Source organism: Acomys minous, assembly GCF_964271855.1.
Source record: "Acomys minous genome assembly, chromosome: 10".
In the NCBI taxonomy this organism is placed as follows: domain Eukaryota; kingdom Metazoa; phylum Chordata; class Mammalia; order Rodentia; family Muridae; genus Acomys; species Acomys minous.
Genome location: NC_140491.1, coordinates 9,091,040 through 9,112,165, shown reverse-complemented (window position 1 = coordinate 9,112,165; position 21,126 = coordinate 9,091,040). Strand labels below are relative to the sequence as shown.

At 39.0% G+C, this 21,126-nt stretch overlaps 1 protein-coding gene across 1 annotated transcript in view; it reads left to right on the top strand.

The window, feature by feature from the left end:
- The window catches only part of DTHD1 (death domain containing 1), a 67,379-nt gene that overhangs the window by 13,659 nt on the left and 32,594 nt on the right, over positions 1 to 21,126 (top strand). The window contains exons 6-8 of the mRNA XM_084797736.1: positions 9,689 to 9,853; positions 13,383 to 13,672; positions 20,269 to 20,507. Of these exons, the coding sequence (XP_084653862.1) occupies positions 9,689 to 9,853; positions 13,383 to 13,672; positions 20,269 to 20,507 (694 nt within the window). The remainder of the gene's footprint in view (positions 1 to 9,688; positions 9,854 to 13,382; positions 13,673 to 20,268; positions 20,508 to 21,126) is intronic.

Sequence of the window (21,126 nt, the reverse complement as noted above, 5' to 3'; positions counted from 1 at the left end):
GGTGGTTCCTGCTTCTTGTTATCAGAAGGCAGATGGCCACATGGAAGTCCCTACATTCCAGTCTGATTGTTCCTTCTGCTGTAACTCTGACATTACATATTTTTGTCAAAAAGTTTGGGGAATTCTTCCCAGATTCCTCTCCTTTATGCAAGCCAAAATATTATATGTAAAACTCATTTATTATCCTCCAACTGTTTTGCTTTATGGAGGAAAGGGCCTCTGATTATTTATTCCCAATTTGTTATTTATCATTCTGTGTTTTATATATTAAATATATTTTTAAGAGAATTAGCTAAGAAAGATATGGAAATGTTATAGATATTAAAACTACACATGGTGTTTGCCCTTAGGTGCTAGTACTGTCTGGTCCATAGAGGAAAGCCCCAATTTATCAAAATAATGACACATTTTCAGTGTAACACAGGTTCAGAAAGCTATGGAGCAATAAAATGTTTCTGATCTGTTAAACCTAAAGCTTTTGGTTTACAAAGTCTTAAAATGTATTATATTTAAGAATGCTAAATTTCTGGAATGAAGCTTACCTGGTCATGGTGAATGATATCTTTGGTGTGTTCTTGAATTCATTTTGCGAGTATTTTATTGAGTATTTTTGCATCAATGTTCATGAGAGAAATTGGTCTGAAATTTTCTTTCTTTGTTGGGTCTTTGTGAGGTTTAGGTATCAATGTGACTATGGCCTCATAGAATGAATTTGGTAATGTTCCATCCATTTCTGTCTTTTGGAGTAGCTTGAAAAGTGTCGTTATTAGCACATCCTTGAAGGTCTGCACTGGACCTAGAATTCTGCACTGAAACCATCTGGCCCTGGGCTTTTTGTGGTTGGGAGACTATCAATGATTGCTTCTATTTCTATAGGGGAAATGGAACTATTTAGCTTGTTTATCTGTTCTTCACTCAATTTTGGCAAGTGGAATTGATCAAGAAAATCGTTCATTTCCCTTAGATTTCCAAATTTTGTGGCATACATGCATTCAAAGTAGGATCTTATGATTCTTTGTATTTCTTCAGTGTCTATTTCTATGTCTCCCTTTTAATGTCTGATTTTGTTGATTTGGATAGTGTCTCTCTGCCTTTTAGTTAGTTTGGCTAACAGTTTGTCTATCTTGTTGATTTTCTAAAAGAACCAGCTCTTGGTTTTGTTGATTCTTTGGACTGTTCTCTTTGCTTCAAATTTATTCATTTCAGCCCTGAGTTTGGTTATTTCCAGATGTCTACTCCTCTTAGGTGTTACTGCTTCTTTTCTTCCTAGGGCTTCCAGCTGTGTCATTAAGTTGCTTTTGTGGGATGTTTCCACTTCCTTTTTAAAGGCACTTAGTGCTATGAATTTTCCTCTTAGCACTGCTTTCAATGTATCCCACAAATTTGGGTATGTTGTTCCTTCACTTTCATTGAATTTCAGTAAGTCTTCAATTTCTTTCTTTATTTCTTCCCTGACCCAGGTGTCATTAAGTAGAGAGTTGTTTAGTTTCCATGTAGTTGTTATTTCTGTTGTTGTTGAATTGCAGCCTAAGACCATGGTGATCTGATAGGATACAAGGTATTATTACAATCTTCTTGTATCTGTTACAGCTTGCTTTGTGACCTACTATGTGATCAATTTTGGAGAAGGTTCCATGGGGTGAAGAGAAGAAGGTATATTCCTTTTTGTTTGGGTGAAAGGTTCTGTAGATATATCTTAGATCCATTTGATTCATGGTATTGGTTAATGATGTTCTTTCTCAGCTTAGTTTCTGTTTCAATGACCTATCCTTCAGTGAGAGTGAGATGTTGAAGTCTCCCACTATTATTGAGTGGGGATTGATGTGTGGTTTAAGCTTCTTTAATAGATATTTTACAAATGTGGGTGCCCTTGAATTGGGGCATAGATGTTTAGAATTGTGATGTGATCATGGCTGACTTTACCTTTGATGAGTATAAAGTGCCCTTCCTCATCCATTTTGATTGATTTTGGTTGAAAGTCAATTTACTAGATATTAAAATGGCTATGCTTGCTTGCTTCTTGTGACCGTTTGCTTGTAAAAAAATTTTTCCAGCCTTTTACTCTGGGGTAATGTCTTTCTTTATGAGTAAGATGTGTTTCTTGAATGCATAAGAATGTTGGATCATGTTTATGCATCCAATCAGTTCATCTGTGTTTTTTATTGGAGAATTGAGACCATTGATGTTGAGAGATATTAATGACCAGAGACTGTCCCTTGATTTTGATGTTGGTTGCAGTAGAGAGTTTGTGTGGTTGTATTTTTGCAATGGTGTAGTTATCTATTTCTTGTGTAGTTTTGGTTGTAGCTTGTCCTTTGGGAAACAGCCTAAGTGTCCCTCAGTAGAAGAATGGATAAAGAAACTGTGGTACATTTACACTATGGAATACTATTCAGCTATTAAAAACAAGGAATTGCCAAAATTTGTGGACAAATGGATTGAACTAGAAATGATAATAATGAGTGAGTTAACCCAGAAGCAGAAAGAGTCCAATGATATATACTCACTTATATGTGGACACTAGCCCTAGGGGCATGTCCCATGAAAGTTTTCACTCACAAGGAAAGTGGGACAGAAGGGAAGACTTCTTATTGGGACACTAGGTGAAAGAAGCAAGGGATAATGGGGAAATAGAAGGATCCAGAGGGTCCTAGAAACCTATAAGTAGAACATTATGATGGACGGATCTGGGCTAAGGGGTCCTGCTCAAATTATGGCACCTGCCAAGGACGATATGTGCAGTAAACTTCGAACCCCTACCCAAATCTAGCCAGCGGACAGGACATTCTCCACAGTTGAATGGAGAGTGGGGACTGACTTCCACATGAACTCTGGTGCCCCATATTTAACCACGTCCCCTGTATGGGGAGGCCTGGTGGCACTCAGAGGAAGAGTAGCAGGCTACCAAGAAGAGACTTGATACCCTATGAGCATATACAGGGGGAGGAAATCCCCCTCAGTCACAGTCATAGGGGAGGTGAATAAGGGGAAAATGGGAGGGAGGGAAGAGTGGGAGGATACAAGGGATGGGATAACAATTGAGATGTAATATGAATAAATTAATAAAATATATTTTAAAAAAGAATGCTAAATTTCTGACAGTTTGAAAAGCCTGCTTTGGAAAATCAAGAGGAAACCCTTCTTAAGTACTCCCTAGCTGGATATCTTTCTACTCATGGAGAAAGTATTGAAGTGACAAGAAGCAGATGTTTTTTAATTAAGGGAAACTCTTCTGAACAGCTTTTATGTGGCATTAAGGGAATTATGGGAAAGTGGCAAAGGTGCTATATTCGGTAGCCATTAGACTTGGGACAGTGCAGCCTGGCTGTGTATCTATCATCTTCTCTTCCTCTCAGATTTTCTGAGGGGAGTTAACCTACAGTTTCTAGAGATCACCATTTCTGTCCAAGCAGACTCAATAAGGGAATTCCACATTTGTCATTGTCAGTGAAATAAGGAAAATTTTCACCTAAGTGGGCTGACCTCATCCTCTGAATGCATGTCTGCCTGACACTAGAAGAGCTCTGGGCTTGAGAAATAGCAACAGTAGTTTCTTTGTTCACATTTTAAGATACGAAGTCGATTTTCTGTTGCTTAGAAATACGTGCTCGCTAGTAATATAGAAAAAGAAAGTAAAATCCAAAGAAAAATCCTTAGATAAAGTTGGTATTTCTCTTCCATATATAGCTTTTCCCACTTGGTCTGTTTGTTCCATTAACAAACATAAATTATTGTTTGGTATCTCTTACTTTACCGAAAGGAGTCTTAACAAATGTTATCTTCATTTCTATAGCTCTTGATATTGAATTTTATTGACATGGAGATGGATAAAAAAGGTACCAGGGTAGAAAGAAGAGGCTTCTGAATGAAAATTAATTGGAATCATCATCCTTTTCTTTCCATGAAATACAGCATTATGGAAACATTTTTTTTCTTGAGTCACACAAAATGAAACATGCTTCAAAGAAAAAAATTACAAAGAAGTGAGTTTGAATGTGTGGCCTACGCTGATCAGTAAGCTATGTAATAGATAAAATACAGGGCAATTCTAGCAACTGTGTAGATTTTCATGTTTGAAAAAAAATTGTGTTAGGGATTAAGTCATGCTTAAGTCCCAGTGTCTTTGGGAGCCTCAAGGTGTAGTAACTGACTTACATATAAGCTTAACAGTGAAGAGTGTCCTTATATTTTAAACAATTACTTTTGTAATAGTGGCAGGTACTAGTGGACATGCTAATGCTAATAGATCATAAAGAAGCCTCAGTTGTCATGAGCAGACACACATCCACAACACAGTAGATTACATAAGGGAGTCTCTGATGCAGAAAGCTGTGATTAAGGGTGCTGTCAGTTAGGCAAGACCCGAAAAGTTTATGACTTGATAATGTAAACAAGATAGTTGAATCAGGGGGGAAAACTATTCTTTATATAGCAGTTCTTTGAATTGATATCCCAAAGTAATTGGTAAACTCAGCACAATTTGACACAGCAAATGGTCACCAACTTACAAACTGAATATAAAAAACTATGTAAAAAATAGATGACTGTTCTGGTTATTATGAATAAGGCTGCTATGAACATGGTTGAGCAAACGTTCTTGTTGTGTGCTGGAGCATCTTCTGGGTATATTCCAAGGAGTGGAATAGCTGGGTCTTGAGGAAGCCTTATTTCCAGTTGTCTGAGATAGTGTCAGATAGATTTCCAAAGTGTCTGTACTAGTTTGCATTCCTATCAGCAATGAAGGAGTGTTCCTCTCTCTCCACATCCTCACTGCATGTGGTGTCACTTGAATTTTAGATCTTAGCCATTCTGATGTATGTAAGATGGAATCTCAGAATTGTTTTGATTTGCATTTCCCTGATGACTAAGTGTTTCTCAGCCATTCGATATTCCTTTGTTGAGAATTCTCTGTTTAGTTTGGAGTCCCATTTCTCAATTGAGTTATTTGGTTTGGTGGTGTTTAATTTCTTGAGTTCTTTATATATTTTGGATATTAGACTTTTGTCAGATGTAGGGTTGGTGAAGATCTTTTCCCAGTCTTTAGGCTGTCGCTTTGTTCTGTTGACAGTGTCTCCTGCCTTACAGAAGCTTCTCAGCCTCATAAGGTCCCATTTATTAATTGTTGAACTTAAGGAAACAGCCTAAGTGTCCCTCAGTAGAAGAATGGATAAAGAAACTGTGGTACATTTACACTATGGAATACTATTCAGCTATTAAAAACAAGGAATTCCTGAAATTCGTGGACAAATGGATTGAACTAGAAATGATAATAATGAGTGAGTTAACCCAGAAGCAGAAAGTGTCAAATGGTATATACTCACTTATATGTGGACACTAGCTTAAAGGGCATGTCCCATGAAAGTCTTCACTCACCAGGAAAGTGGGAGAGAGGGGAGGACATACTACTGGGACTCTAGATGAGAGAAACATGGGAGAATGGGGAAATAGAAGGATCCAGAGGGTCCTAGAAACCTACAAGTAGAATATTATGATGGGTGGATCTGGGCCCAGGAGTCCTGCTCAAACTATGGCACCAGCCAAGGACAATACGTGCAGTAAACTTCGAACCCCTACCCAGATCTAGCCAATGGACAGGGCATTCTCCATAGTTGAGTGAAGAGTGGGAACTGACTTTCACATGAACTCTGGTGCCCCACATTTGACCATGTCCCCTGGATGAGGAGGCCTGGTGGCACTCAGAGGAAGGATAGCAGGCTACTTAGAAGAGACTTGATACCCTATGAGCATATACAGGGGGTGGTGGTCCCCCTCAGTCACAGACATAGGGGAGGGGAGTAAGGGGAAAATGGGAGGGAGGGAGAAATTGGAGGATACAAGGGATGGGATAACAATTGAGATGTAATATGAATAAATTAATAAAATATATTAAAAATAAAATAAAAGAGAAGAATGCTACAATAAAAAAGAAATAGATGATTGGAAATTCCTCAGCATGCTATACACCCTAGGCAGTGTGAAGATGCATGCCTTCTTTGTCCATTCAATATCTCTCTTAGAGTTTCTATTGCTATGATGATCATTTTGACCAAAAGACTTGGGGAGGAAAGAGTTTATTTGATTTACATGTCTACATCATAGTCCATCATCATTGGAGGAAGTCTGGGCAGGGACTGAAAAAGAGACCATGGAGGAATGCTTGCTCAGCCTGATTTGTTTTTTTATACAACCAAAGACCATATGAGGAAGTGTGGCTCCATTCACAGTGGCCTTTCCCACATCAACCATGAATCAAGAAAACGCTCTACAGACTTGCCTGCAGATGAGATGATGAAACATTTTCGCAATGGAGGTTTCTCTTCCTGGGAAATTCCTACTTGTGTCAAGTTGACAAAAAATAGTGAGGGGACATTTCTATTTTAAAGCTACTCCATCAGCAGCATGCATAATTTATAATGAGTTTTTTTTTAATTTTTGAGTGAAGAAATGTAAACATCAGTATTTTAGTTAGTATATCAGTTTTCTCAGAAAAAGCTAATCCTAAAATGCTAATGACATTCACATTTAAAAGCCTATGCCTTATGTATACCACAAAGGGAATATTCTGAAAGTTAAATGTGCTATAAGAATTTTGATGATATGATGGCTTGCAGAACATTTTTTCCTTAGAGATTAATAATATATTTATTTTAGTGAGCACCTTCAAAGGATCTGGTGCTATATGGGAAGAAATGATTATTAAATAAACTATTTTATAAAGATGTACTATATTTTATTTATTTTAGTATGTGTGTGTGTGTGTTTGTGTGTGTGTGTGTGTGTGTGTGTTTGTGTGTGTGTGTGCATGTGTATAGAGGCTCTACCTTGATGTTAGGTATCTTTTTCAATCACTTTTTACTTCATTTACTGGCAGGGTCTCCCCTGAATGCAAAACAGACAGGCTCAACTAGTCTGTCAAATCAGTTTGTTCCAAGGATTCCTTGTGTCTGTCTGCTAACCAGTGGGAGTATAAAATGGCAGGCACACCCAACCCACTTGGCATTTCCATCAGTGCTGTGGTCAGAACTCCCGTTCTCATGCTGCATGTCATACTAGCTCCACTCTCTCCCTAGCTCTGGCTTATTACATTTGGAGAATTGTCACAATATCAAAATGTTATAATTTTGGGGTCTTGACCATGTCCTAGTTATTCCTAGGCAGCACTGTATGCCAAAGCTTGCTAACAGTGCATAAGTAGGCCATAGTCTAGTTAGGGAACTGTTAATCCCACGTGATATGGATATACCATGAGATTATTTGACTTAAAGATAAGTTGTTTCTATTACTGAACATTCTGTTTGATAATTCAGGGCCCATGTGTTGTGTTTTGAGGCAGACTCTTGTTATATAACTTCTTAGGACATGCAGGCCTTACAGTCTCAGACCTCCTCCTGCCTCACGCTCCCTAGTACTAAAATTACAGCACACGCTATTCATCTTTGTTATAGAGGACAATTTTTTTAGGGGGCAGAAAAGCAGACAAAAACTCTTTAAGCAAAAATTGCTACAACTGTATTTATTTATTTTTATTTTCTTGAACTGGGGAAGAAGCGTAGTCTCTCATTTGTTTGCTTTCTTGCACCAATTGTACTCACTGCTATGTTTGTACTTAATGCAGATGATACCTTTATCTTTATCTTAATAAATCTAAATTTTAGAGGAAAATAGGAATATTTCCCTTATTTGTAGGCACAGAAGTCTAGACCTGAACTCCCATTCCAAATCTGTCAGAAACTCATAACAGGACCCAGAAGGAATACATAGTACAGATCAGCCTATACTAAGAAGTGAAACAAAACTCTCAAAACCAAAGGGTTCATAACAAGTCTTTATAGCTCTCTCTTCATGCCTATCCAAGGCTGCTTCTCAATTCTCCTTGTACCTATCCACTTCGGCACAGAACAACCACTTTCTGGTTGACATCATAACTGTAGAGCAGCTTAGGATAGACCCATCAGCAATAATCTTCATGACTTCAAAGTGACAAACCTCCCTTTAATTTCCAGTTAGTTAACTGAAACTAATCCCATGATCCCACTCAACTATGGTGACAGAGACATGCAATACCATTGTACACTAAGAACAAACATTAGCCATTATTTTAATGGCCATAGCTCATGAATGCCAGATGCATAACTTGGCTGAATTAAGTTATTGTCTGTGCTGGACTTCCATGACATGTCACAGCCTCAGAGAAAATGCAGAGCTTTGGCAGAAAAAAAGAGAATAGTTATTACCATGGGTGGCATCAGGGGAGGATCAACACTGCATTAGTGAATTGATGTTTAGTAAATGACCAAGATTCTGACTCAGTGTGACTATGTCCTCCTTTGTCAATTAATTTTTAGCTTCAAGATTAAAAAATTTACCAATCTGTGGTTGTATCTTAACATTGAAAAACCTAATTTCCCCAATTTGTGATTTTACTCTGCTTGATTCCCCTAAATATCAATAAAGGTTTTTTGAAATATTACTTTAGGTTTAGACCAATCCTTGGTTTTTGAGTCACAAGACATCTCAGTCTCTGAAACTGAGGTAAATTTTGTGACTCTATATAAACACACAGACACACACAGACACACACCATACCACATCACACAAATGCATAGAGAAGGAGAGAGAGAGAGAGAGAGAGAGAGAGAGAGAGAGAGAGAGAGAGAGAGAGAGAGAGAGACAGAGACAGAGACAGAGACAGAGACAGAGACAGAGACACAGAGACAGAGACACAGACAGAGACAAAGAGACAGAGAAAGACGCACAGAGACAGATCCTGATTCTTAGTAGCTAGATAGGTTCTGTCTCCTAGCAAATTGCAGGTGGTTTCCCCACACAGATGTTTTATATAAAAGGCTTTTGCTCTTGGTTGTGATGTACACATGATGCTTAAATGAATCCAAGAAGACAGCTCATGAAAGATTTCATATTTAGTCTCCGAAAGCTCCATTGGCTCCTTCACATTGATTTTTTCTTTCTTCCTTAGCCTTTAGGCTTTCTTCTTAATAAGTGCACTGTAATTAATTTCCATAGTACAGAGCTTTGCAAAGGATACCGTATTGGCTGGCTCTTGGAAACTGGTCTGTGGAAGAAGTAGTTGGCAAGCAGCCAAGTGTGGTTTCCTTTCGTTGGACTGCGGCTATGGAGGAGTTCAGAGACTGAGGCTCATCACTTTCCTTTATTTGCAAAGCTCTGGACTATGAAACTTAATTCATGGTGCTTTTATTAAGATGAAAATGTGAATGTTAAGGGAGAAAGAAAAAAAATCAATCTGAAAGAGCCAATGGTGTCTTCAGAGATTAAATAGGAGATTATGTTTCTAAGTGTTCCTTTAAACTTCTTTTTGCCTGGAGTAAAATGTATTTAACTCTTCAAATCTGTGCTTTTACATCAGCAGTTTTGCTCTGTGAGTGTTATTTTTCCACCATAACAACCTGTACTTTCTCAGTACTGAGCAAACTGTCCCATGCTATAAATTGGTAAGACCATGATAGTGCTTCTAGAAGCAAAGGCTGCAGTCACCCCATCTTGGAAGTTAGGGATAATTAGTAATACATAATATATGTCTGATCAATTAGTAACACATAATATATGCCTGATCAATTGTTATTCGGTTTGTCACTTCATGAAAAGTAGATATGTTAAATGTGATTTTTTTTTCATGTAAGCTTTACCCATTTCTGTTATCATTTTATAGGACCAAAAGTGCTTCCATCAGGAAACCTGGTAACAATGCTTGTGAAACTTTGAAATTACTAGGATTCAGAAGTCGAGACAGCGGTTGGTTTGGGATTGATGACGTTGTGGTGAGAACTGTCCAAAGCGGCTTGGTATCGTTTGAATTATGTGAACACCTAGAGCGGTAAGGCCGTAGGAAAGACTCAGAGGCGATGACACTCTCTTACAGCCTGTAATTAATGTTTAGGAATGTAATCGTGAGATTGTCTTTTTATTGCCCAGATAGAAACATAAACTGTCTTTTAGGGTGTACTTAGAAATGCAAACCACAATTGACATGGATCATGATAGTTTAAGTAGCGTTTTCGAAACTTCTTGCAACATCAGTTTATTTTTATAGCTTTCTCTGAACACCAAAGTAGTTTCAAAACAGAACCTTCATTTCTTAAATTCCACAGGATAGTAATTAACTGTTTGTAGTACGCTCATCTCGTAACTATGTAGATATAAACTGAATTCGTTATTTCAGTCCCTTCATTTACCATCCTCATTTCCATGTTTTCTAGACGGCCCATTAAAGGAGTGTTTTAGACAGTTTTAAGGTACAGGAGGGGTAAATACTCATGAAGAAAGACAGTCACGTGTCTAACGATAGGTTTCACCTCGTAATGACGCCCTGACCTCTATGATTATCACAGACTAAATTCTGCAGAGACACAGTGTGAGATGAGAGGGCAAGCCACTGATTGAGGGAGGCCTCTCAGGAAGATGCTGCAAGGGAGTGAAAGAAACAGAGAGATCCAGGGAAGACAATGGGAAAACTGGTTTGGGCTGGATTTTCTACAGCCTGCTGCCACAGGCAAGCTGTAGAATACCATAGTAGTTGTCTTTGTTGGTTTCACCTGGCAGTCCTTGTCCAGGGGGATAAAGCTTCTCTGGATTAGGGCTGCTATTCTCTGGGGGGAACAATCAAGGTTTAACTTGTCCAGTTCTGGGATCTAAGCCTCTACCAGCTTCCCAGGGGTACTGTAACAAATTATCACAAATTGATTTATTATCTTACAGTACTGGACATTCAGTGTGTCCAATAGGAGTGTTTATAGGGTTTGCTACCTTTGAGGACTTCAAGAGAAGAAGGTTCTGGATGCTTGCTTTTGACTTATAAATGGGCATCTTCCTCCTCACACAGTGTCCTCTCTGTGCTTCTTCTTATGCCGAACACTTCTCTTTTCAAATATACTAGTAATTGAATTAAGGTCATCCTAGTGAGCTTGCCTTAATGTATATACCTTTGTAGGAACATAAAATATTATATTCTGAACATCAGTATTGGAGGATATTGCTTAGTGTGGGATAAAATTCAACCCAAAACAAGATCCATTGAGAACACCCTCATATTGCAGAGATAGAGATGTCTTAGCCCCACTTACTTGTGTTACATGAGTAAATTATTTGTGGCATAGTTTGCCTCTGTATTTTGAAGTATTACTTTGATACTATTCCACAGCCATACTCTGTTTAATGATGGAATCATGAAACTTGCAAACCCTGACAATTGCACTGTCCTACAAAGAGCCCAGCATACTCCACAAGCCCAGGAGGGAGGGACATAGCCTGTAAAACACCTAAGATGTATGTTTTCAGCTGATGGATCTAGGTCTAAAATTTTCAGCATGCTTTTGTACTGAACACCATATGAAATTATAACCTATGTATGTAAACATAAAAAAGATGGTTGATCAAAACATATCTAAGCATAAACAAAAAATATAGGAGGAAAGATTTTTTTAAAGTACATCTATTATCATTTACCATGAATAGGGTATATAGGACAGGCCATGGTTCTGGGTGAGACAGAGTCTGAAAACCCAGGATGTTACTGTATACTTCTGTAGACTTTATAAATACTGTGTCACTGGTGAGACTACGTTTATTACATTTTCTTCAGTCATAAACAACATTGCTTACTATTATTTTAGTAGTTCATATATCCCAAAATTTTAAATTGTGGATCATTTGTAGCAACCATTAAAACAGACACAAATTGTTATATAAAACTGTCTCCCACACGTTCTTTTCTACAAATGCAGGGACCGATGAACTCCAGCCAAGGGTGTGGGATCCCCTAGGGCTGAGGGTACTGATGGTTTTAAGCAGCCTGACCTGGTTGTGGGGAATTCTAACTTGGGTCCTCGGCAAGGGCAAAATGGCATCTTAACCACTGAGACGTCTCTTTGTGCCTTCATTTACATGTATTCTTTTAAAATATTCCATTTGAAATTTTTGTTTATTTACTTATTTCATATTGTTTGAGACATTATCTTGCTAGATATCTCCAGATACTCTGGAACTTTGTTTAGACAAGGTTGGCCTCAAGATGTTGGCAATTTCCTGCCTCTACCTCCTTAATGCTGGAATTAGAGATGCAAACCAATACATGTGGATTAACTAAATTTAATTTTTTGTTGTTGTTAAAGTCCAAGACACATATTATTATACATACACATAGCATCAGAATCATTGGAATGCTGCCTTTAAACTCCATCCTTTGTCCCTCTAGAACATCTTTAGGAGCAACAACATACTTGGAGCTGTCATGATCCCAATGCCTTCTGGACCCATTCTAGATGGCATAACTTATATTAGATGGAGTACATTCTAAACTAATGATAAAAATCAATTATAGTAAATACAAAAGCCAGAAACATAGCTGTTTATTGCTGTCATCAAGTATCATGCGCTGTACGTAAATATATGTGCCATAATTTCATATACTTGGCAGGGTAGTAGGTTTCTCATACCAACATCACCACAAACATGTGGGTGATGTGCTTGAACTGTGGTGTGAGGACTGACACATTACTAAGTGATTGAATTCCTCAACTCTGTTATATTCTTCTGGGACCACCCAGGCATGTGCAGTCAGTCACTGATTGAAATGCTATGGGAGGCATGAGTCTATAATTGAAACGTTGGGGCATGTTTAGAGCTCGGCTGAGACAGGATGGTTACTTTAAGGCTGTGTTTTAGAAGGGGAAATGGCAGGGCACACTTGTAACCTCATCGTGTGGAAGGCTGCGGAAGGACTGCTGTGAATTCTAGGCTGGCTGGGCTACCCAACAATAATCCAAAGCATGTTTTAGAATCTAGCTTGAGACCCAGGGAGAAGGATCAGTTAGTAAAGTTCTTGTCATGCAAACAAGAGGATATCAGTTCTGCTCCTCAGCACCCGTAAATTTGAGCATGACAACTCCCATCTGCAACTCCAGTACTGGGGAGAAGAGAGACAGGCTGAGATCTCTGCAACTCATTGGCCAACTAACGTAGGGGACCCGAGGAGCCATCTACTGAGACACTCTGTCTCTAATAATAAGGTGGGGAGGGATAGAGAGAGATACCCAACATCTAACACTGATCTCTGGTCTCCCATGCATGTACATACATGCACCCACACACCAAAACATACAGTGTTTATACCTACATAAACACATGCTTACAAAACACACAAACAGACACACAAACAAAGAGGCAGACATAGACCACAAAGAACTTAGTTGATCCTGACTGGTTTACTGACTGCATAGGATTTCCCAAATGTCCTTCTTCATAGTTGATCATCAGATTGCTTGCTTTAAATGGAAGCTAAGAAAAATAACATTTTCCTTGGGTCTGTGGCATTTCAGTGCTTCACTTGCCCCTCCTGTCTCGCACAGGTTTATTGTACTCCACTTGTCCTCCACAGTGGACAATAGCCACTTGGTTTCTTTTGTGAAGACTTTAGAGGAAGCCTCCCTCAGCACCACTGCCTGCATTGTGATGTCACACCAGAAGGACAATCCACATAGAGTGGCTATTTTAGTGGTACCTTCTAAGGAGTTAAATCTGGCATTGAAGAACTTGCGTTCTGAAGGGTTTGGAAGACTTCCAGAGTCATCTAGACACTTCCAAGTAAGAGAAGGAGAACAACTTCTTTTAAAGTTTACTGGAAACATATTTGGTTCAAGTAAGTATGAGGAAATATTCTTACGTATTCTACGGACTAAAAGCCAAAAACCTTAGATGCAACACCCCAAACTCGTATTACTAAGGGAAGCTTCCTTTTAGAGGATGTGGGGAAACATTCCTATGAGACTAGTCTTTCTAAGCACTTTTCTCTGCCCAGAGGCACGTGTTGACCTTTATGGACAAGTTCTGACTGCATTCTCTTAAGGCTAGCCTTCACCAAGTTTGCTCCCTGCGTCCAGGCTAGCATCACCTTAGCTTCTAAGCACAGCCTCTTTACACTCGATATGCTGAGTGTGTTTCCACACAGTAATAGTAATCTGTCGAGAAACATGTCATGAGACAGATGGCTCCTCACTTAGGATGTTTTGACTTAGAAATGTTGGCTTTATGGTATACAAAAGCAATGCACATTCAAGTGGAAACGGTACTGTCTGAGTTCTGATCTTTCTCCAGCTTAGCAGTTTCAGGATGTGATACTGCAGCTTCTAGTAGGGTCACCCAGTCTCAGAAGGAACGAACTTATATTCTGTGGTATGCTGGGTCACTAATTCATGGTGTTAATTATGTGAAGTATATTCAACACGTTTTTGACATATTTTCCATCTGTTGTGTTTGCATGAAAGTGAATCCATTCACAGGTCCAGTAACATCTGTCTGTTACTCTTTTGATAGAAGTCTATTACCCTCCATTGCACCTAAAATTAACTCCCAACTTTTTAATGTGACCTGCAAAGAATCCAGCATGGGTCAGTGGACTCTAAGGAGACATCTGATGAGAAGTATTCCATGTAATTCCTTATTTTAAATCACATTATTTTATTTGATGCATTATAAAGCATAGTCTCAAAAATATAGTCCATATTTGGAAAGTGGTTTTAGATAAAAAAAAAAAAAGCTAAAGAACGTTAAGATGTGGGTAACAGGTCCTGCAGATATCTCATTCCCACATTTACACAATGTTATTTGTGTCCCCATTTGAAATTGCATTAAAATTAGAAATTATTGACTCCTAGGTTTAGGTTTTACTTCTGTTCTCAGGAGACACCCTTCACTGGGATGAGATGTTCCGGCATGATGAGCACATCTTCCTTGGCTACTGTCCTCTGACTCTCCCAACACGTAGCTTTCAATGGCTTTAGAGTGAATAAATGAAGATATGACAGTGTTGAGAATGAACAGGACAGGAATTGAAAGTGCTGGGGAGGAGGGAGAAGTGAGTGGTTAGGGGAGGCGAAGGAGATACAAGACAGTGGAAAAATAAAACAGAAGAGAGAAAAGACAGCTAAAAGAAGAGAACGAACGTTCTTTGGAAGAATTGCATCAGGGCATTTCTTTTTCACCAACCACTCCCTATTTCTAATTCCTTCCTCGAGTAAAGGTGTACTTATAGTGGTGAGATGTGAGGGAAAGTTAAGCGGTGGATTTATGGGGGTTTCTGAAACAGGAACTTGCTCTGCACTTGACTTGATGTAGTACTCTATATTTATAAATTAATATGCATATCATTGAATTTAATGATACCTACTATGTCTCATTTAGAAAATGGCTCCAAGACCTTATGTGATCTTTGTAGTTCACACACACACACACACACACACACACACACACACACACACACACACACAGAGAGAGAGAGAGAGAGAGAGAGAGAGAGAGAGAGAGAGAGAGAGAGAGAGAGAGACAGAGATAGAGAGAGACAGAGAGAGAGAGAGACAGAGACAGAGAGAAATGAGGTTTAAAGTCAGTCCCGGCTCTTACAGGGATAAGTGAGCTCTATTATTAACCAACACCTTCCAATCTAAGGTGTTTGTTCCACTCTTAGTTACAATGTTTCAGTCACTGGAGGATGGGAGGGAGGACGGGTGGAATGGATGCCTTCTGACTTAAGTTTTGAAGCAGAAACCATAGTGCACAAGCAAGGATCGCTCTCTAAAGAGAGACATTCAGAACCCAGAAGTACTCCACCCAAACGAATAATACAAATGATTTTTCTGTAATACCAAAGTGGCAACTATGTTTACCTCTTGTCCTAAACAAGACCGAGCTGCTGTCCTCATTGGTAGTGGACTTGTTGTCCTGACTGGAGCCCCGGGACATATGCTAACTTAAGACAGCCTAAGGATTGGCAGCATGTGTTCTCTGCTGTCTGTGAAGGAAGGAGATGATCTCATCGTCACTCAAGGAAACTGAGGCAGGCAAGATGCCCATGTTCTTTCTATTGACCTGCTGCAGGAAACTCTTGTTCATATCAGGATCCTCACTGTGATTTTTTAGATCTAAGAGGAATGATTCTCCACAAAGAAATGGTACCCATCACTCTAGCAGGGCCTGCGCATCTCGTGTGGAGATAAGTCCAGGCATTCTGTGTCTGCTGTGCCCTCATCTCACTCCCCACCCTTAATGTGTCCTACTTCATCTTCTTAATGGTCATGCTCAAGGACATGTCCCTTGTTCTTCCTCATCACGTCAGTCTTTATTTCTGCCCTTATTTTATTTTTACAGATGTTCACCTTTTCTTTTGTGACTCTTGCCAAGGATACAACTTACTATTTACTCATTTAGTGCCAGTTTCTCTATCAAGACTCTCACTGGAAGGGGGGATTTTGTTGCCTCCCTTGTATTGATGTGGGTGCCATGCAATACCCATTATCTAGTATAGTACAGGACAGATAGAAGGAGCTCTGTGTGTGTACTTGTAATTGTGATGATTGAATGAATTAATGCTGAATAAATTAACTAATAAGTTATTAAATTTAGACCACTGTCCTTTAAAATCCCCAAATCCTCTGACCTACAGATATTACCACCCAGATGACTCTTCTGAGAAAGGCTCCTAAGTCATAAGCCCTGTTCCTACTTCTGAGATGAAATCAAAGGGATGTTTTCTCATCTTGATCTTTATCATTTGTCTGTCATTCTTCAGACAGAACTAGATTGTGCTTTCCTTCTCTGTTGGAGATGTCCATAAAGCACCTACACATTTTGCTGTATGACCCTGAGGAGCCCATTCAGTGCAAACAAAAGTACAAAAAGTGCTAGCAATTTCCTTGAGAAGGTTTTATGTAAAGACACCCTAGCCACACTCATAATGTATAGAAATGTTCTGTCCAAGCCTGTGTGCCTTAAAGATGTTCTCAATGTCTTAAATCCTTTAGCCCTGGCAAGTGATTCTGCTGTGTCCATGGGTAGCATATTAAGTTAATCATCCTTTTATTTCCTTAGTAAAATTTACCTACTATTATACACATGGTCATCTTGAGAGGAGACTGAGTAAGTAACTGAGTGAATATATTGCTGGCTGAAGACACGGTAGAGTCACAGTTTTAAATGATTACAGAAAATCTATTAACTAGGTAACATTGATATAATTCCCTCTCCATCTCAGGAAGTATATCCCAGGCAGAGACATTACAAGTACATGTGAATTGTGTGCCTGAGGATCATCGAAGCGAGGGGAGCAGATCTCAAGGCAGGAGGAGAGGTAGTGGAAGATGAAGACTGATTAGTCCCAGGCCACTGCAAAGACTGGGCCTGAGATTTCACTTGAGGTGGGTGGTCCCCACAGGACTAACATGACTCAAGATAGATTACAACTCTGTTGGGAATAAACTGAAAGGTGTGGGTTGAGGTGAAGAGACCAGGTAATGAGCCACTTCTGTAACTAAGGCCTTGGCAGAAGTTGTGGATAAAGGGTTAGAATCATAGAGACACTCAGATATTCAGGGTATTTTAGTTCCTCGCATGGCTAGCACTTTTGCTTCCTCATCTGGCATTTCTAGTGAAAGCACTCATTCATCTATGTGTACTTCCCATGACATAACTAAAAGACATTCAATCCTCATTTCTGAGAAATACATGTTACTGTAAGAAACCGCCAGTTATTCACAAATATAAATAACTTTTTTTTTAACATGGCAAGTATGGTGGTCTCAATTCTCTGCTAAGGATTATGTATTTGATATGCTGAGACTGGGGGAAAAACTCTCGAAAGGTCACTTAGCCAATGCTGTCCTTCACAGAGTTCAGAATAAGTCATTTTTACTTCTCCTTTATATGTGTCAGAGAAAGGAAAAAAATACTGTTACTTCTTTTAACTTTTGGTTCCTTGTTATTATAGAATGATGACCCTCAAGATGTAGTGATTACAACAATACAAGTCCAACTTTAAAAAATAGCATAGCTATTTTTTAGCAAGCTCTGTTACTGGTAAATCCTCAATTATTTAATCCCTACTTTATTTATAGATATCACTTTAGTATTTCATTACAGATATTACTAATTTTTAAAAGGAGTTGACTGGCAGTGATAGGTTTATAAGTTCTAAATCTGAATTTAGCCAACGTAGGCTCACCTCCAGAGCCGTGTGTGCAACTTGTGTCTCAGCGTTTCTGAGTAGCTGTGACTCTTGCAGGGGAAGTAATGCCTTTGTAGGGACAAAAAGCAAGTTTCTTTAGTGATGATCTACTGGGATCAAAGTAGTATCACTTCTTCTAATAGTTCTTGGTGTGAGAAACAGAGACCTAGCTAAGCATTATTCAAGGGATCTGAAAACTATAATTCATAATTTGGATTACAATTTCATCAATTAAAGTAATTTATCATTAAAAAATAGTAGCATGGATCCTTTTTAAGAACTCTGCCCCTGCGTCCATCCTTAAGCCATTCTTTTAGAAATCCACTTCACTCAAATATCCAGATTACCAACTACACAAAAGGGTATACTTCTGGTTTGTTTGTTTTTTCAAAGCTGAGAACTGATCTATTCCTGATTTTAACTGTAGTTTTGAAATTTGCTAAAATGCCTTTTAGCAGCCACAGCAGGGAAACAGCAATATTTTCTGCATTTCTTAAATTAAATTTTTTTCCCTCCAGGCAAAACAGAAGGCATTCACTCTGTGAGAGATAGCTAAGGGTCATCAGCTTTGTGGGTTCCTAGAGAGTAGAACTTCAGTTTGACGTTTCACTAAAGGGTTAAGTCTTCTGTTCAGTGTGGAGATGCATTACAACAATAGAGTCCTGCTTCTTGCTCTTCACGTGTTATCACGCGGTCAGTCATTTATTCAGCGGTTAGTGTGTGCGAGGTCTGTGAGCAATTCTGTTGTTCACATTGCATCAGGCCATTGTTAAGGGTAATCTTGGAAGACAACTACTATTTCCTGTGTTAGAGATGAAGAAGTTAAGGGCCTCAAAGTTCCTCAGGGAGTGAGAGAACGGGACAAATGTTATCATGTAGGCTGGACTTGACTCTCAACACTTACAGCCCAGATGTACACCTTGGCTGCTCCATCAGAGCTCCCTAAAGGTATACTACAGAGATGCAGGCTTGCACTGTCCTAGGGAACAGCGATATTGCTTCTATTGTTGCAATATGAGTCCCTAAAACTTGCAGAGATGAAAATTTCTGTTCATAAAAGTTTTCTTGTTTTCAACGAGGAGACTTATCTATGTTTTTGTTTTACTTGCATCCACCACATGATCCTAACGGTTTCAACAAATCCAGTAACTGCTCCACCCAGGAGCTCCACAACAGTACTGTCTTTTTCTGTAATGGTGGGAATGTTTGTTTGGTTTTTTTTTTTCTTCTGTGCTCTTTACTAAGGAAGCCATTATCTAGGAAGTAGTAGCACTTGGCATTAATCCCGGAATTTAGGAGGCAGAAGCAGGCAGATCTTTGTGTGTTTGAGACCAGGCTGGTTTACAGAGTAAGTCCCAAGACAGCCAGAGTTACACAGAGAAAGCCTGTCTCAAACAAACAAACAAACAAACAAACAAACTAATTAACACCAGAAACCAAAACCAAATAAACAGCAAAAACTAGGAATGCCATGAGACTTATGTGGTAACCATTGAGCATGGTAAGACAGGTAGAGTGACTGAGAAGCTGAATTACTAAAACACATTTTAAACATACATTTATATATAGGTGTGTGTGTGTGTGTGTGTGTGTGTGTGTGTCGCGCGCACACATGTATATATGCCAGTCAGTCAGTTTATGTGGCGATCAGAGGACAACTTACAGAGGTATGTTCTCTCCTTCGGCCATGTGGGATCTGAGGATTGAAGTCAAATACTCAGGCATAGTGACAAGCACCTTTACACTTTTGGCCATCTAGCAGGCCCAGAAGTTGACTTTTAATGGTCTTTAATTTAATTTTAACTTGTACTTAAACAGTCACACACCATGGGAGAATGCGGTGCTAATTATCCAGTGTGAGGTCATGGCGGTGGACAGTGGACCTTAAGGCCACAGAGGAAGGGGAGAGAGAGAGAGTTCTTGGAGAGTGAAAGTAATTTTCTAAATACTGGAAAAATGTGACTATTTCCAAAAGTTTCTTGCTGGAAAATCATGGAGAGGAAGAAGAAAGGCAAAAATCATTAGATATAAAAGCTTTTCGAGAATAGTTGGCCCCGTTACAGATGAGAGGTCCTCTTCATAATTTATAAAAACCTACTGTTGCTGTTAGGCTACGTGTTGCAAGGGAGGCCAGCAGGCAAGATACTTTTCCTATGCTTGATAAACAAAAGGTCATTGGGAGACTACACATATAAGGCGAACTGGTTATCCTAGTGGTAATGCATGCATCTCCTTTTTAGTCGATGGGAAGGATTATGGGAGAGACTACAAACTCATCTTTCACCTGCAAAGAAAACCAAGGCTGGAACTACACATCAAAGAAGTGGATGAGTTTGGGAGCTACAGCTCTCCTCATTATAAAGGCACCATCGTGGTCTGTAAAGTACCCAGAGAGAAGATTGTCCCCAACATGGATCCGTCACTTCATGAACATCTTTTCCAGTTGCCAGTTTGCAAATTACCATTGAAATTGCCGAAGGTAAGTTACTGCTCTTTCCGTTGGACAGCTTTTGTTGCTTCTTTGTAATTCCCTATTACAATGAGCTGTGCAATTAAGTGGATGTTGAAGGTTAAAAAAAAAACCATAATAATAAATTTGATAAAGAAGCGGTAGGTAGAAACAATTCTAAAGGGATGGTGCACACAACAGGGTTTCTGCTGTTGCTGATGTTAGTTTTCCTAACTAGAGCAGTGTAAGTTGATTGGTTCCTCACAGCATGTTGCTAATAACTATGGAAACAGAGCCATTCATCTTCTGAGCCATCACCTGAGTAACAGAGGCATCATTTGTGAAAACACTGAGCGCATTTCAGACTTTCCTTGAAGGGCAGGTCAAGCCCTGAACATGGCAATAACATCAGAATAACTTCACTAAGACTAATCCGTTCCAACATGTTTATTTTACAAATTATTCATATCTAATAATCTGACTCAGGTCAGAAAATCAGATTAAATTACTCTCTAGGAAAGTCAAACATATAAAAGCCTTTTATTGTTGTGTAAGTCATTTCTTTCAATGAATGAGTCGAACTAACCTATACTCTTAATGGGAAATAATGCTGAGAAACCATGTTATTACGTCTTGCAGAAGACATTTC